Source organism: Trichosurus vulpecula, chromosome 2, assembly GCF_011100635.1.
Source record: "Trichosurus vulpecula isolate mTriVul1 chromosome 2, mTriVul1.pri, whole genome shotgun sequence".
Taxonomy (NCBI): domain Eukaryota; kingdom Metazoa; phylum Chordata; class Mammalia; order Diprotodontia; family Phalangeridae; genus Trichosurus; species Trichosurus vulpecula.
The window spans coordinates 461,013,852-461,031,088 of record NC_050574.1 but is presented as its reverse complement, the minus strand read 5'-3'; the positions used below and the strand labels follow the sequence as shown (position 1 = coordinate 461,031,088).

Genomic DNA, 17,237 nt, shown 5'->3' with positions numbered 1-17,237 from the left:
TTCTGTTTTATAATATCTTGATTTCTCATAAAGTCACTTGCTCCAGTCTAATTTTTAAGTTGGTATTTTCTTCAATGGTCTTTGGGACCTCGTTTTCCATTTGGGTAATTCTGCCTTTCAAGACATTCTTCTCCTCATTGGCTTTTTGGAGCTCTTTTGCCATTTGAGTTATTCTATTTTTTAAGGTGTTATTTTCTTCAGTATTTTTTGGGGTCTTCTTTAGCAAGTCATTGACTTGTTTTTCATAGTTTTCTCGCATCTTTCTCATTTCTCTTCCCAATTTTTCCTCTACTTCTCTAACTTGCTTTTCCAAATCCTTTTTGAGCTCTTCCATGGCCTGAGACCAGTTCATGTTTTTCTTGGAGGCTTTTGATGTTGGCTTTTTGACTTTGTTGACTTCTTCTGGCTGTATGTTTTGGTTTTCTTTGTCACGTAAGAAGGATTCTAAAGTCTGAGTCTGAATCTGAGTCTGTTTTCACTGCCTTGCCATATTCCCAGCCAACTACTTGACCCTTGAGTTTTTCATTGGGGTATGACTGCTTGTAGAATAGAGAGTACTTTGTCCCAAGCTTGAGGGGTTTATGCTGCTGTTTTCAGAGCTTTTTCTACACAGCAAGCTCTGCCACACCAGTTTTCCTCCTCCCCTAAGAACCGCCAACTGTGACTCAGATCTGATCAGGCTCTGCACTCCAGCTCAGATCTGCCACTTAATTCCTCCCACCAGATGGGCCTGGGGCCAGAAGAAACTGCAGCTGTAGTTCTGTAGCTGCCTCATCTGGGCTGCCCCTGGGTCGGTGGCCAAACTGAACCATGAGCTCCTTTCACTCTGTTCTCCCAGTTTTTTCCCACTAACCTTCTCTGTTGTCTTTGGTGTTTGTGGGTTGAGAAATGTGGTAACTGCCAGAGCCCACTGATTCAGGGTGCCAGGGCTTGTTTTGCCCAGCTCCCGGTCTGGTTGGTCCAGGGGCAGCCCAGGCTGGCCTCTGCTCCACTCCACTCCCATCTCCGTGGGATAGACCTTACCGAGCGACCATCCAGGCTGTCCTGGGCTGGAGCCTTACTTCCTTCTGGTATTCCATGGGTCCTGCAGCTCTAGAATTTGTTCAGAGACATTTTTCATAGGTTTTTGGAGGGACCTGGGGGGAAGTCACCCAAGTCCCTGCTTTCCAGCAGCCATCTTGGCTCTGCCCCCCATTTTCAAGCATTCTTGATAAAAATGCCAAAGGTGATTAGAAACCTTGATGTGAAAACATAGCAGTGAGAGACAAATAGTGAGATAAATACATTTAAGCAATTGAAAGGGGACTAAATATTATGAATTGCTTATATCATAAAGGGGAGGAAGAAAAACCTCTATTCAGAAAATAACTTCAAGTATTTTGTTGTGTTTTGTTATGTTTAAGAGAGGAAAGAAAAGAAAGGGGAAAGTATTAATGAGAAAAAGGAGGTCTTTATTTACCATTTGGCATAAAGGGATCAATAAAGAGTGAACAAACATGGAGGCAAGGAGGGAGAAGACAGACTGGTGATCTCATTCTTATCTGAACTGGATAAAGAAAGACTGAACAGACAAATGCATACAAATGGTTTTGTGTGAAAATATATTAATTTGAATCAAGGAAGAGACAGGGACAGAAAAGAGGGAGAGAATGGCTTTAGAACAGAACTTACCTACATTCCATAATGTTGGTTGCCTTTCATTCTCAAAGAGGGTCATGGCATCAGGAAGGTGATGTTATGACTTACAAATGAAGGAGGGCTGTGCAAAGTCACCAGCTTCGCTTTTTTCCTCTGGAGCCATCTAGGTCCAGTGACCAGATACAGATCAGGATGACTGGAGCTGGTCCCATATGCAGTGGGAGACCTTGGCCTTTTCAAACTAAGGTCTTTCCCAGGTCTCAAATTTATATTCCTTTGGGCAGAGAACCAGCAGGTAAGGGTATTGTACCCTATGTGGACAGAAGAAGAAGGAGGAGGGAAGGAAAGGAGAGGAAAGAGGAAGAGCTGCATTATCCAACGGGAACTGGCCATTTGGGGCCCCAGTGGGGCAGGCCCTACTACTCAAAGGTTTTTTGTCCTTCATTCTAAAAGAGGACCATGACATCCATAAGATGACGTCATAACTTTCAACTACCTTTCATGTCTAGGAATAGAGAAAGATTTCTTGACCTGTACAAAGGATACTAAGGAACATCGGTGATAAAGTGGGCAATTTTGATTATATAAAATTGAAAAGTACGTGTCTAAGACAAACCAGTTCATTTAGAATTTGAAGGAAATAGGTGACTGGTCTATGGGGTGGAATGAGAAGTTAGAAATGTTATCAGTTTTGAACCTTAGAATTTTTGGGAAGGAAGGGGGCATGCCTACTTTAATGCAGAATAGTAATGTCTACTTTTCTATAGTCTCAATATGCATTGTTTTCAATACACAAAATACTGTTTGTCTTTATTTTAGTGGTTTGTTTTGTTTCCAGTGGTAATGAATATTTCTCCCTCTCTCTCCCCCTCCCTCTTTCCCTTCCTCTCCCTCTCTCCCCCTCCCTCTCTCCCCCTCTCCATCTCTCCCCCTCTCCATCTCTCCCCTTCTTCTTCTACCCCCCCCTCTCTCCCTCTCCCCAAGACAATTTAAGAGGTTAAAACTTGAGTAAATGGTGGAGTTATGTGGTAGTGCAGGGTTCTACCTTACGTGATGCTAACTGATCTATCTAAATTTTAAGCCCTATACTAACTAGTCTATTAATAACTCATTTAGTGCAATTGCACCAAGTGGCTTTTAATAAACAGGAATGCCTGTAATAGGCATCAGCAAGGAAGTTTACCAGGTAAATTTTTCTTGTAGTTCAGGGAAAAAATACAACATATCTGTAATAATCGATGATCAGACTCTATGTACTTGAAGTTTTTAAATCTGTTGTTTTAAGATAAAGTGTTTGTTGTTATTGCTTAGCTTCATCCATTTCAATGTCATGGTTTCTCTAGTAACTAGCATATTTGATAGACTAGTGAGTAGAAAGAGACTATAAAAGTGTAAGAAAATAAGTGACATTAAAATATATGTGATGCTGCTGAATGTCATAAAGTATTTTATTGACACTTCTGGGAAAAACCTGAAAATTCACTTGTAACTGAGCTACACATGAGTAATATGGTCATTTCTAATACAGTAGTAAAAAGTTTATAGCATCCTACTAACACATGCACTCAGTGCCCTCTTTAAGGGCACCAAAGAAGGAACATTTTATTTTTAAAAGTCTGTTAGTTCTGGTTCTTTGTTCTTTCCAAAATACAAGCCCTATTTGCTCTCCTTTTGTTACTTCAAGACAATCTATCTTACAATAGATTGGCCAATGTACTACGCACCATCAATTATTAAGGTCAGAATTCTCATGAAATATAATATGTGGAGCATATTATATAAGTGTAAAAACAAGTCACAGGCATTCATTTTTTTCTTGGCTCTGGCATCCATATACAGGATCAATTTTATTCTGTAGGTATATGGATACTTTTAAAATACATTATTTGTATCCTTGTTGCTCTAAAATACTTATAGATATGGGCAAACAATTCTTGGCTTACACAGATAAGAGAGAAGTTAGAACATAGGGCTCTAACACATCTATTATTAATGTATAATAATTCACCAAACTGTTTACTTTGTCTTTCCCTAAGGTGTGCACTTGGCACATAACATCTGTCAAGACATTTATTTCCTCTATCAAGACTTTTTTTTAAAGCTTATGATATGTAAAATACATAAAAAGCATAGTTTGAGAACAAAATGCATGATTTTTCTTCTTTTTCTATATTTATCTCACAAATCATAATGAATATATCTTTATGCATAAGTACCTAGAAAGATGATAAATGCACAAAATGATTGCTTTGGAGTAATCTGTTGCAATTCATTGGAGTATTCTAAGATTGAAACCTGTGTCTATGTTTTTTCCTACTAATTTGTGTAACAATATCTATCAGCAAGATATAATTTGAGAAATTGAGAATCTGCTGCCTAGTCTGGATCAAGCCTTCCTCTACATTTAAAGTAGTATTGCTGTTTATGTGTTTGTTTTTTGGCACTATGTTTAGCAGCCCACCTCTTATTCTTTGGTTTGTATTTTAAGATATTCTGCATGCTAGTATTGAAATGCCTTGCTTATTCCTGCATTTATTGTTTCACTGCATTTTTTAACCGAGGTTGGTTTTTCAAATAATAGTAGTCACCATTTCAGCAGAGTATCAAGGAACTTTATGGTTTTCTGTCTAAGGTGAAAAGTTGAGTGTAGTAGTCTAAATATAATTCAAAGACAGTACTGATTAAACCATAAACCAGAAACAATGTGTCTGTCCTTTACAGCTCCTAGCACAGGTAGGAGACTCAAGCAATAAAGACTGAAGCAGTCATTCATGGTCATTTCAAAGTGTCCTCAGCTATCATTGGTTATTTACTAAGGACTATTGGATTGCTTTCTCCCCAGGTTTTGGGAGACCGATGGGCCAACATATGTCGATGGACAGAAGATCGCTGGGTTCTTCTGCAAGATATCCTTCTCAAATGGCAACGATTTACCAAAGAACAGGTGAGTCACAGTAGGAAAGTGCGTGTTAAAAACAAATAAGAACACTTTGCACTTCACCAGTTAACTTATGAATATTCTTACCAAACACTGTTTTCTTCCAGTGCCTGTTTGATACGTGGCTTTCTGAAAAAGAGAGCGCAGTAAACAATATTCATACCACTGGCTTCAAGGATCAGAATGAAATGTTATCTAGTCTTCGGAAGCTGGCTGTACGTATCTCTTACATTTAATCTTTTATTAAAAACAATAATCCATTTTAATAGCCATTTCTGCTCCAACTCTCATCTTAAACGAGATGTTCAGTTCCAATTTTCCACATAGTTTTGTTTACAAAACATTCTTAAAATATGTAGTATTGCCTTTTTTATATTATGGAGGAAACAAGTACAACAAGATCTTCAGTTATTTTATTTAATTTTATTTGATTTAACAAACATTTATTAAGAGAATAAGTTAAGGATACAATGACCAAACTGATTTCTGACCTCAAAGAAGAACTTATATATTACTGGCAGTGAATGTTATATATATATATATACATACATATATATACACACACACACACACATACACACATATACACATACATACATATAGTACGCATTACATATTTTGTTATTAGTCATTCCTGTCCTGACCAAGTCTTTGGGACTCCCTTTGAGGTTTTCTTAGCAAAGATATTAGAGTGGTTTACCATTTCCTTATCCAGGGTATTGTGTAGATGAGGAGATAGAGGCAAGCAGGGTTAAGTGACTTGACCAGGGTCACACAGTAAGTGTCTGAGGCCAGATTTTAACTCAGGAAGATGAGTCGTCCTGGATCCAGGCCTGGCACTTTACCCACTGCACCACCTAGCTGCCTCTATATAGTACACAGTAATATGAATATATATTTACATAGTAATATGAACATACATTCATATTACTATGTATGTATATATAGAATATACATATATACTTATATATAATCTAGAGTATATAGAAATAAATCATAAAAATATATAAAGTTATCCAAAGCAAATTCAAGTGGGAGAGAACAGACAATTAAGAAAAGTTTCACATTGGAGACAGCACCTGAATTGTGCTTTGAAGTAAATTAGAGATTTTAAAAGGAAAGTATGCATACCAAATGTGAGGAATCACTTATAAAATAGCATAAAGTTTGGGGCAAAACTATATTACTTGGTGTTAGAGGGAGGCCTAAAACCTGTTAGTTCAGCTTTAATTTGGAATGAAATGAGGCACACACAAGTACTTAGCTTCCCTGGATGTAGCTCCATATGGAAACATTCCTCTGTATGGAAATATCCTCAGAAATCCACCAAGTCAGAGTGGCCTAGACTACACATGGGTAGAACTTCTATGCCCTTAGGAAAAGGAAGTAAACAGGTAGAAAACTGCTTCATGAAAGACAAGGAACAATCTAGTCCCAGAGACAGTTTTGTTGCCTTTTAGGGAAAACTAATCTCTACTGGGTGGACAAGGCGCCTACCTATCACATTTGAGAAATATGCTGTACGGCTGGTAAGCCATTCAACTTCTCACTGCCTCCTAGGAGCTTGCGAAAACTAAAACTTGTAGGCCTAGTTCTAATCTGCATTAGCAGAGAAAGTTTTCTCAATAGGGGTTTGTTGTTGTTGTTTTTTAATATATCAAAGAAATCACAGATGCAGCTCCTTCCCCAAAATAGTAATGTGGTATACTTGTGTATAGTGGAATCTCACTTGTATTACACAATTAATTAATCAGTATATTTTGTGCCCAACATTTTGTTATGTACTTTAGGGAAAATAAGAAACATTTGTCATGCGGACTTTAATCTGGTTGTATCCAACATTATGACAATGCTTAGAGGATCAAGGGCATATTAAAGTAGAAAATCCAGTACTTTGTCCCAAGGAACTTTTAGTATAATTCCGAAGGCAACAGGAACCAATTAGAAAACCAAAAATAAAAGGATGATGTGAAGCAGACAACTTGAAATAAGAGTCCAGAAAATAGATTACTAGAGACTGGGATACTGAGGGAGACTGTATCAAATAAGTGAAACTTGATCTGAGCATTAAAGGATACATAGATTTGGAGAAACAGAGAAGATATGATTTTCTAGGCACATTGTCAGAAACAATAGTGATAATTTATGCATAATATATGTAATTCTTTTCATTCGAAGTTTTAAATCTTTTCTTCCTCTGTGAATTTCTATAATCTTTCAGGTAAATGCAATCTACTATAAAATTAGTAGTTTCTTGGCACCCTCTGTCCTCTTTCTCACTGTCCTTACATATATGTGTGTGTGTGTGTATATATATATGTATATATATATATACATATATATATACATATATATATATATATGTATATATGTGCGTGTTTATATGTGTGTATACACACACACACACACGCACACACACACACACTGAGATATACATGTACTTAAAATCAAGTACTTAAGAAACAAAGTATACTTTCAATTTTTTATCCTGGATTTCTGCGTAAATGGCACATAAAAACATAATGTGCCTATATGAAGCAAGTTAGGGTTTTAAGCAAGTTTAGGGTTTTAGGTTATTCCTTATCTTTATTAATAATGTAAATGAACTTACCTCATTTATTTTCCTTTTAAATTTTAGTTTATAATGGGTGGAAACACTATAACAATGGTGATTCAGGGTTTCTAGTCATTTTTGCTATATTCTAATGCATAGCTATTTGTCATAGTAGTTTTCCATCACACAGGTACCTCATTAGTGCTAATGTATGAATGAATGAATGATGCATTTATTAAGCTCTTACTGTGTGAAGAGCACTGCACTAAGCAATAGGGATGCAAATAGATAAGATAGTTCCTGCTATCAAAGAGCTCACATTCTAATGGAAGAGAAAAAAAAAACACGTGGAAGGTATCAACTGGAAAGGCCTCATGGTCCTTAGGGTGCAAAGAAAAAGTAGATGTTAATGCCTCTTCTTTAATATCATTTCCACTGATCAAAATCACATGAGTTTCTGATGTTGAACCACTTGACGTTAGACTGGAAGCATTGCTACTTACTCCAAATTTTCTTGGGTTCAGGAGCCTGGGCTGTCTCCATCAGGGTCTGAGGGGAGAGAATGATCAAGGTGATGTCTAGAGAAATGAGGAACCCAGAGCTTAGAAACTTTTTGCAACTTGTCTAAAACAACTAAAAGCATATTTATAAAGTTAGGCTTAGAATTCTGAAAAACTTTCAAGTACATTTTTTTGGAGGGGGGAAGGCAGGGCAATTGGGATGAAATGACTTGCCCAAGGTCACACAGCTACTAAGTGCATCAAGTGTCTGAGGCCAGATTTGACCTCAGGTCCTCCTGACTCCAGGGCTGGTGCTTTACTCACTGCACCACCTAGCTGCCCAAGTGTATTGCTTTTAGGCATGCCTCATCTTTGATAATTATATTATTAAATAAACATTAACTTTTCCCTCCATTTTGCATTTAGAGATGATAGTTTCTGTAATCCTCCTTAGGCTCAAGTCCTCTATTTTTTTTTTCATTTTTCTGTCATCAAAAATCTTTAAAGTGTTTTATGAAGCAATTGAACAGATAAATCACAGGGTGATGTTTGAATCTCATTTAGAGAGGATGCAAATTAGAAAAATCGACATATTTTGGTATAATAGTATTATGAAAAATATGGATATTTGAGAGCATAGAAACATCAAGATCATGTATCAAGTGTGAAAGAATCATGAGGTAGTGGTTAGAGAATTAGAACTGGAGTCAGTAAGACCTGAATTCAAATCTTGCCTCAAACATTATCTCGTTCGTCCTCATGACAATTTGGGGAAATAAGTTCTAAAATTATGCACATTTTATATATGAGGAAACTAAGGCAGGGAGAAGTTAAGTGACTTTGCCCAGGCCACACAGTGTCAGTCTGAATTTGTATTGTTATTATTATTTAATATGTATATGACACCTATTATGTGCTAATACTGTGCTAGACACTTTTCAAATATTATCTCATTTGATCCACACAGAAACTCTGGGAGGTAGGTGCTATCATTATCCTCATTTCACAGTTGAGGAAACTGAAGCAAACAGAGGTTAAGGTTACTTGTGACTTACTTAGGGTCATACAGCTAATAAATATCTGAGGATGGCTTTGAGTCCAGGTCTTCCTGACTCTAGGTCCCATGCTCTAGACACTGTGACCCTTACCTGCTTCTCCGATAAAATCAGGATTCATAACAAAATGAAGCCCATTTTTAAGATTGTCTCATGATTGTTGTATTTGTCCTTCATTCTCAAAGAGGACCACGACATCAGGGAAATGATGACGTGACTTGCAGTTGACTTGGATTTGAGTGAAGGAGGGCTGCGCAAGGTCACCAGCCTCACTTTTTCCTCCAGAGCCATTTGGGTCCAGTGACCAGATAGTCATCAGGATGACTGGAGATGGCCCAGGATGGAGCCATAGATCTTGGAAAACCTTTAAAATAACTCTTCCAAATCCTTCATCTTACACCGATGAGACTGAAATTAATAAAGGTTAAGTAAATTATCCAAGGTCAAGTAGGTAATAGGTGGCCCAATTAGGATTGGATTCTGGGAACTTTGTCTCCAAATTCAGTCCTTCTTCTGCACTTGGCTGATCATAATAAGATTTTCTATAGGGAAGCATTTAAAAATTCTGAAAACTAGAACAATATTTTGCCTGTGACTTATATTATATTTCATAAATATCCCTAGATTCTTTTTTTTAATCTTCACATAAAATGGTTTGGAATCTTCCTACCAACCAGGTGCTTTTCTGCTTCCATTACAATGAAATCACACAGAAGCTTTTTGTAAAACTAATAGCAACATAGACATTTAAACTTTGAGTGTTACTTACAAATGCAGCCTAAAGTGTGAGTTGGCCCAGTCCCCAAACTGAAGATATTAGATTGGTTGATACAAGGCAGTGCAATGGGACTAAACACTTTGTCCTCTGAATAGTGAATGGTGAAATTCTCTTGATGTGGTAGAAGATTGTTTTGGCTTTTGTGGCTGCCACTTCATGATGTCGACCTTAGAATTATCAGAATTCAATCGCCACACTTCTTTTTTAAAATTTTTAAAATTTTTTTTTAAAAAATTTTTTTGCCACACTTCTTAAGGGGCTAATATTAGCAATTATGATATAAGTAACAATAACTGTCATTGCCATAGTACTTTAAGGTTGCAAAGTTCTTTGTCTAGATTTTTCATTTGATTCTCAGGCCACACGGTGTTGAATGTACTGCAGTCTTCATTTTACAGATGAGAAAATGGAAGAGATTTAAGCAACTTGACCATAGTCATATATCATATGTTCAAAATCAAACTTGAACCCATGGTTGCCTGGCTCCTAATCTGACGTTCTGCTCACTGTTGCATACCATGAAGAAGAAGCTGTCTGTAGGGAAAGACCATGATCCAAGAGAATAACCAGAATCTTGTGCAGGAAGTTTGAGCCAGATAGTGTACTCATTCTAACACAGAGATCAGAAGAATGTCAGGTCATAGGAGCTGGTCTTACATTGAGGAAAACCTGGGATTCAACACTTATTTCTGGCACATACTGACTATATGATTCTTAGAAAATCACTTAGCCTCAGTGTCCCAATGGAACTCTTAAATATTAGATTTCTTCTCCCAGAATTTCTTATGCCAATTAAATTATATATCTAGGCCAGAGATACAGGACATTCTACAAGTGGAATGCCTCAAAAAGTATTCTCTGAGTGGAGGTCTTCAAGGAAAGGCAGTACCCCCTTATTTGGGATGTTTTCCAAGGTCCCTTCCAATTCTGTTATGTGAATATGAATACGTGAAAGTTTCTCTAATGAAAAATAATACGTAAGGGCATAAGAGAGCCAGAAAGTGCTCTGTGTAGGCTAAATGAAAGAGAAAATGAATGAAAGGAAAAGCACTTATTAAATGCTTCCTATATATAAAACATAATGCTAAGCACTAGAGGTACGAAGAGAAAGTGAAGGCCTCACAAACAGAGCACATAAGAAGTTTCAGTTTTAAGTCAAATAGTCGGGTCCCCCGGCCCTTATACTGCAGCAGTAAAGCAGATGGTCATGCAGCTCTTTAACAATCTCTACTAATAAAACCATGTACGTTCTTTGTATTTTACCATGTCATATTGAATAAAAGGACTTCAGTGGCATGAACTTTCTTTTCTGGGCCTTCAATTACTGTGGCTACTGAGGAGAAAGGATGGCAGCCTCTGCCTATTGATGACATTTCATCAGTATCTGGTGTGGTGGTGGTTTGACTCATGTGGCACATGCTGCCCCCTGTCTTTCCCTTAGGGTATCTTGCTGCTTTAGCTAGCCTGGTTCATCTGCCCCATTGATGGCAGTTGTTGTAGGCATCTATCCTCTTCTGTAGAGGAGTTGCTTCTCTGGGTGATGGCTGAAAAGGATGAGGTAGAAACAGTCAGAACACTCCTCACTATAGGTAATAGGGAAGAATTCTTGTAAGAAGTGGAATTTGACTTGAGCTTTCAAAGAATTTTCAAGATTCACTAAGTTTCTGTGTGGGAGTGAATATTTATGTCATAGGGTGGTTTTTTGGTTTTTTTTTCTTTTGTTTTAGTTACAGGTAAATGTCTGGAACAGGAATAGTTTTGGTGAGAAATACCAGGTAGCTTTGGAAGACAGGTAATTTAGTTTGGTGGTAAGATAGTATTTCTGGGGGGCTAGTAGTGTGAGGTAAACCTAGAAAGTGAGTATGTACTATATACTCAGGACATGCACTCTGTAGAGAAATTCCTGCTAATTTTCACCATTTAAATGGACATAGCAATTTGTTAGGGATATGTAAAATGCTTTAGAAATGGGAACAATGACCTCAAAACCTCACAATGCATTATGCTTCAGAACTCTGAAAAGGAAGAGCATCTACATTCAGGCAACAGCTAATATTAGTAATAAAATCTTTGTAAATTTTAACACACATATATTTTATAAATCTGCATATGTTTTAACACTTATATGGAGAGTCATAAATTATTTAGAAAAAAGTCAATTAACTGAGCTTGGCAAGAACATCAGCAAATTAATATACTGACCACCATATCTAGCCAAATTCTGATTTACCTTTTTTTTTAAAGATAAATACTTTCTTTTTGTTTTCTTTGTTCTTAGATATATACATGTTAAATTCTGAAAAGATTTTTACATTTGTTAGAAAATTGGCTGCTAAGATAATCGTTTCACTAGTTCACAAAGGAATTCTATAGAATTTCTAACTCTATCCCCTATTCACCTGGGGAAAATTCAAAGCAAAACATAATGGTCTGTGGCTTATTTTAGGGATCATAGGAGGAATGGCAGAGCCTTCATCTAGAGAGAGTTTAAACCACATCTTGGCTGTATGAATATATCCAGTAAACACTGAGTTTCTGGTCATTTTAGTGTAAAAAGATAAAAAAAAATACACACATGCTCTGAAAAAAAGAGTTTTGGAGGTGGGGGCAGGGCAGACAAGGGGAATGGCTAGTTGTATTTCCTTCTGAAGTGTAATTTTGTCATCCCATTTGTCTTGGATTTCAATTTTGTATTTACCATTTTTTCCATCCTCCCCAGTCAGGAGGACGTTGTTCACTTTGAAAGCTGAATCCCCCAAACAAGAAATGAGTTGTATTGTGTACTCTCCATCAACTATTATCAGCTTTTATCCACCTCATGCGATGGTTCTACATCTTCTTTGTTCTTCTTATTTTAATATATACAAAGGTCCTCTTCCTTGCCCTTAAAATTTATTATAAGCTTGAGTTCATTCTGTGCCTTTATAACTCTAGTTTCACTAAACTATGAAAATTTTCTATTAGGGTTCAGGTATCCACTATTGTTTTCACTTTCTGTGCTTGTCTCTTTAAAAAAATGAGTTTGTGGAGCAGTTTATTCAGAAAGTTTTCCCATTTAATCATAATTAGAATAATTTATCCTAAGATGTTATTTTTTTGACTTATTTCATTATCCAGAATGTGGAACTCTAATTGGTGAAACTCACACTAACCATGCATATTGCTATCTGCTTTGTAACTTGTAGACACTGAGTTTATATTTAATATTTTATTTTTCCACAATTACATGTAAAAACAATTTTAACTTTTTTTAGATTTTGAATTCCAAATTAAATAAAAGAAAGTTTAAAAAAGAATACTTTGATCTACATTCAAATGCCATCAGTTCTTTCTTTAGAGTTGCATAGCGTATTTCATCATAAGTCCTTCAGAATTGTATTGGATCATTGTATTGCTGAGAATAACTAAGTCATTCACAGTTGATCATCATACAATATCACTATTACTCTATACAATGTTCTCCTGGTTTTGCTCATTTCACTTTGCATCAGTTCATGTTAGTCTTTTCAGGTTTTTCTTAAAGCATCCTGCTTGTCATTTCTTACCATCTATTGGCCAACAGCTGTAGAAGCAACTGCTGCCACTACTTTTACCCAAGCCCTCTGTGTTGTTTGCTGGCACCTGACCTGTGCTGTAGTCTATTCTATACATACCTGAGTATGAGAGACCTTTCCTAACAGCTTTCTAAGACATTTGAAGGCTGAAAATTGTTTCACCCTGTCCTTTCTGCTACTCCGGAATTCATTTTGAGGCTTTATTTAAAGTTGTTTGGAGGGGAATCTGGGAGAGCTCATGTGAATGAATCCCTGCCTTGTCTCTACCATGTTGGCTCTGCCCCTTGACACTGAAGTTAAAGTGATATTTCCAAGGTCACATTGCCAATTCTTTCCAGAAACGTTGAACTCAGGTCGTTAAGACTCTGAAGCTAACTCTCTGTCTACTCTGCCATGATAATTAGGAAACTATCCTTAATAGCTAACGTATATTTTTGCCACTATAATTTAAACCTTATCACATTTCATACACATGAATAAAATATTTCCTTGAATAAGTCACAACAGTCTGGAAACTACTCCGTAGCTATTTCAAAATTTATTGCTGGGCTCTGAATGTTTAAAACCATGTTATTTCCCTACTCAGGAAAGATATGGTGTCATTCATTCAAGTCTTCTCTGTACCAAGACAGAGCAAAGCCTTGTTGTTGGAAAATTTAATGATTTCCTGCAGAAAAACAAAAAGAAAACAACAAAACACCTTGTGCCTAACCTTTTGGCAACGAGATTCTACATAACCTAGCTAGCTAAATCCCTGCAGACAGGCATACCATTCATCATTAGACCCATGCTTGGAGCCTTTTCAGTATGGTAAACTATAAGTGCTTGGCATACTGCTTGCAGAGGCTCTAAGACCTCTGCCTCTCTCATGAGCATTAAAATAAAACTTTCAAGTATCAATCAAAACTGTTATGCGTTGAAAGCATAAAATAGGAAGTACTATTATATTTTAAATTGAAACTCCTGTTACATGTGTTATAGCATTGACATTCTTTCAATTAGGAAAATTCATCTCATAAGCCTTGCCATGATTCCTAAGCTCTAGCCGGATCTTTATCTCCATAACTACGTAACTTTTGCAAAGTAACTTAATATGAGGAATATAATTTAAAGTGCCTTCAATTTTTTTATAACTTGAAAATGAGCACCTAATTTGGTTTTCTTAGGGAAGTAATTTTATCAAGGAGTTGAAAAGAGAATAGTAGCAGTCTGGGTTTGAAAGCTGTTTGAAGCCTTTAGCCACCTAGCATTGTATGACTGTCTTGATGATAAGAAAGAGGAGGAAAGAAATCATCATAAGGGATGCCTCAAGCTAAGGATACACGTGGGAATTAAGATATACTGCACTATAGCCAAGACTAGAAGGAAAGCAGGAAATAGGGTGGGGGGGGGGAATTTATGTCAAGTTTCTCTGTAAATGTATCATTTCTTAACCATATAGGGAACTGAGTCAAATTTATAAGAATGAAAGGCATTCCCTTGTTGATAAGTGGTGAAAGGAAATGAAAAGGCAGTTTTAAGAAGAAATCGAAGTTATCTGTCATCATATGAAAAAGTGTTCTAAATCACTTTGGGTTAGAGAAAGGCAAACTAAAACAGCTCTGAGGTACCATCTCAAACCAATAGGGTTTGGGTAATATGACAGAAAAAGAAAGTGACAGATTTGGAGGAAATGTGGAAAAAGTGGCCACCAGTGTGCCGTGGTGGAGTTGTGAACTGATTTAACCATTCTGGAGAGCAATTTGGAAGTATGTCTGAAAGGGTATAAATCTGTGCATACCCTTTGATCCAGTAATACATCTTCTAAGTCTGTATCCCGAAGAGATCAAAAGAAAAAGAAAAGATATATAGGTACAAAAATATTTATAGCAGTTCTTTTTGTTGGGGGAAACAATTTGAAATCAAGGGGATACCCATCAACTGCAGAATGGCTCAATGAGTTGTGGTATATGATTTTGATGCCGTACTAGTTTTCTATAAGAAATCATCAACAGGGGCAGCTAGGTGGGACAGTGAGTAGAGCACTGGCCCTGGAGTCAGGAGGACCTGAGTTCAAATGTGACCTCAGACACTTGACACTTACTAGCTGTGTGACCTTGGGCAAGTCACAACCCTAATTGCCTTGCCTTCCCCCTCCAAAAAAAAGGAAGAAAGAAAGCATGAGCAGACAGATTTCAAAAAAACCTGGAGATAATTATATGAACTGATACAAGGTGAAGTGAGCAGAACCAGGAGAACATTGTACATAGTAACAGCAATGTTGCATGATGATCAGCTGTGAATGACTTATTCTCAGCAATACAATGATCCAAGACAATTCTGAAGGATTTATGATAAAAAATGCTATCCACCTCTAGAGAGAGGACTGACATTCTCTGAGTACAGATTAAAGCATACTTTAAAACACATTATTTGTGTGTGTATGTTTTCTTTTGCAAAATGGATAATATAGAAATATGTTTTGCATGACTACACATGTATTATGTATGTCAAATTGCTTGCCTTCTCAAGAGGGGTGGGGAGAGGAAAGAGAATTTGGATCTCAAAATTAAAAAAAAGAATGTTAAAGACTGTTCTTACATGTAATTGAGAAAAACATTGAAAAAAACATTCTCGAACACTGTAATGCCTTCTTCAAGAGATCTATAACCAGGAGGGTGCTAAAGCCAAGTCAATCCAGCTCACAAGAGATAATGCTAAATTTTCAGTGTGAGTTTTTAATTAGCAGAGGCTTGGAAATTAGCAAAGGCAACAAATCAGGGTGTGACTTGTTGTTTTGTTTATTGTAATAATGCAGATTAAACTTAAAAATGTCTCGTAAGGGGAAAAAAAAGATATATTGCGCTACCTCCCTTTCCTTCCCCTATGTCAAATTCTCTTTCATAGAGTAAGAAGTAGTCACTATGTTAAAGACTGGCCTGACACTAAAACCCTATTACTCAGTTTTGATGTGGGATGAAATAAGGCACTCATAAATCATTGAAGAATAAAGAAATAGAGATTTACTTAATATAACTCTAATATAGCAAAGATATGTAACAAGGATGCAGTGGCCGATAGCTTGAGTAGGCACAAACCCTCTCCTCTCCATTTAGAATTCCTATCTGTTCATAGGAATAGGAGGTGGTGATTTTCATGGTCTTCTGTCATCTACTAAGTTTGAAGGGTACTAACCCCTCATAGGTGGGACTTTTTATACTCTTGATGACCAGGACATCATGCCAATACAGCCAGAGATCACCACAAAGCTAAGACAAGTGAGTACCAGTGTGGGCCTTTGCTGTACTCCAGGACAAATAAGTCCTAACTTTGTCACCTTTTAGGACAAAGCTTGCCTGATCCATGTTGGTTAGGAAAGTAGAAGGGAGGAACCCTGGTAGATGTTGATTTGTATATTAAAAGTGGGAAATTAACCCATCCATGGACTTTCTTCTCAGTTTTCTATTTGAAGAGAAGGCAGGTAGATAATAAATGAAGATAAGTAGATCGGTGGCTATATGATAAAGCTTTTTTTAACACTTCCTATATGTCCATTGAATCAAAGTGACTTGTTAAGATAGGCATTGTTAATAAGTTACAAAGGCAAGATTTGAAACCAAGTCTATCAGCTCCACACCTAGTCTTACTTCCACTCCAGTTTGTGCCAACTTACATCGTGTCAGTAATATTAAAAGGAAAATGAAATTTGCAGCTGAATAAAAGAATGACTCATAGGTTCTATTTGGAGAGGCAAATAGAGGAGACTATAGAGACAATTTTGTTAGATGTCTTAAGGCAAAAAGAAATATCTTTTCATGGGATGCTAGATTGCCTGGTATTTTGTGCTTTTGATAAGTATTTGCAAAAAAGACCACCATGAAAATAGATTAAACATGTGCAGAAAATATGTTGAAGAGGATAAGAACATAGAGAAATTCTACAAAGAACGGTCTAAAACATACTAAATGAAATACATATACATTTTGATATCAAATTACTTTAATACAAAGGTAGTCAGAAGGGAGGGCATCAAGTACATACAGAGATATATCTAGATCTATATCTAGATAGATAATAGATAGATACCGCTCTATATGAAAATATGGTTTAGTGGGAAATTAAAAAAGGCCAGAGACTTACAAGCCCAATGAATTAAAAAAATGTATACTGTTTAAACAATTATTACCTAGGCTATTTGATAAAAAGGAAAAGTGGATTGGAGGAATTGGCATCAATAGTGG

The 17,237-nt window shown here is 36.6% G+C and overlaps 1 protein-coding gene across 6 annotated transcripts in view; it reads left to right on the top strand.

Moving 5' to 3' along the window:
* The window catches only part of DMD (dystrophin), a 1,925,924-nt gene that overhangs the window by 292,064 nt on the left and 1,616,623 nt on the right, over window positions 1–17,237 (top strand). For all 6 annotated transcript variants that reach the window (XM_036747778.1, XM_036747779.1, XM_036747772.1 and 3 more), the window contains 2 exons: window positions 4,481–4,582; window positions 4,684–4,791. In XM_036747778.1, the coding sequence (XP_036603673.1) occupies window positions 4,481–4,582; window positions 4,684–4,791 (210 nt within the window). The remainder of the gene's footprint in view (window positions 1–4,480; window positions 4,583–4,683; window positions 4,792–17,237) is intronic.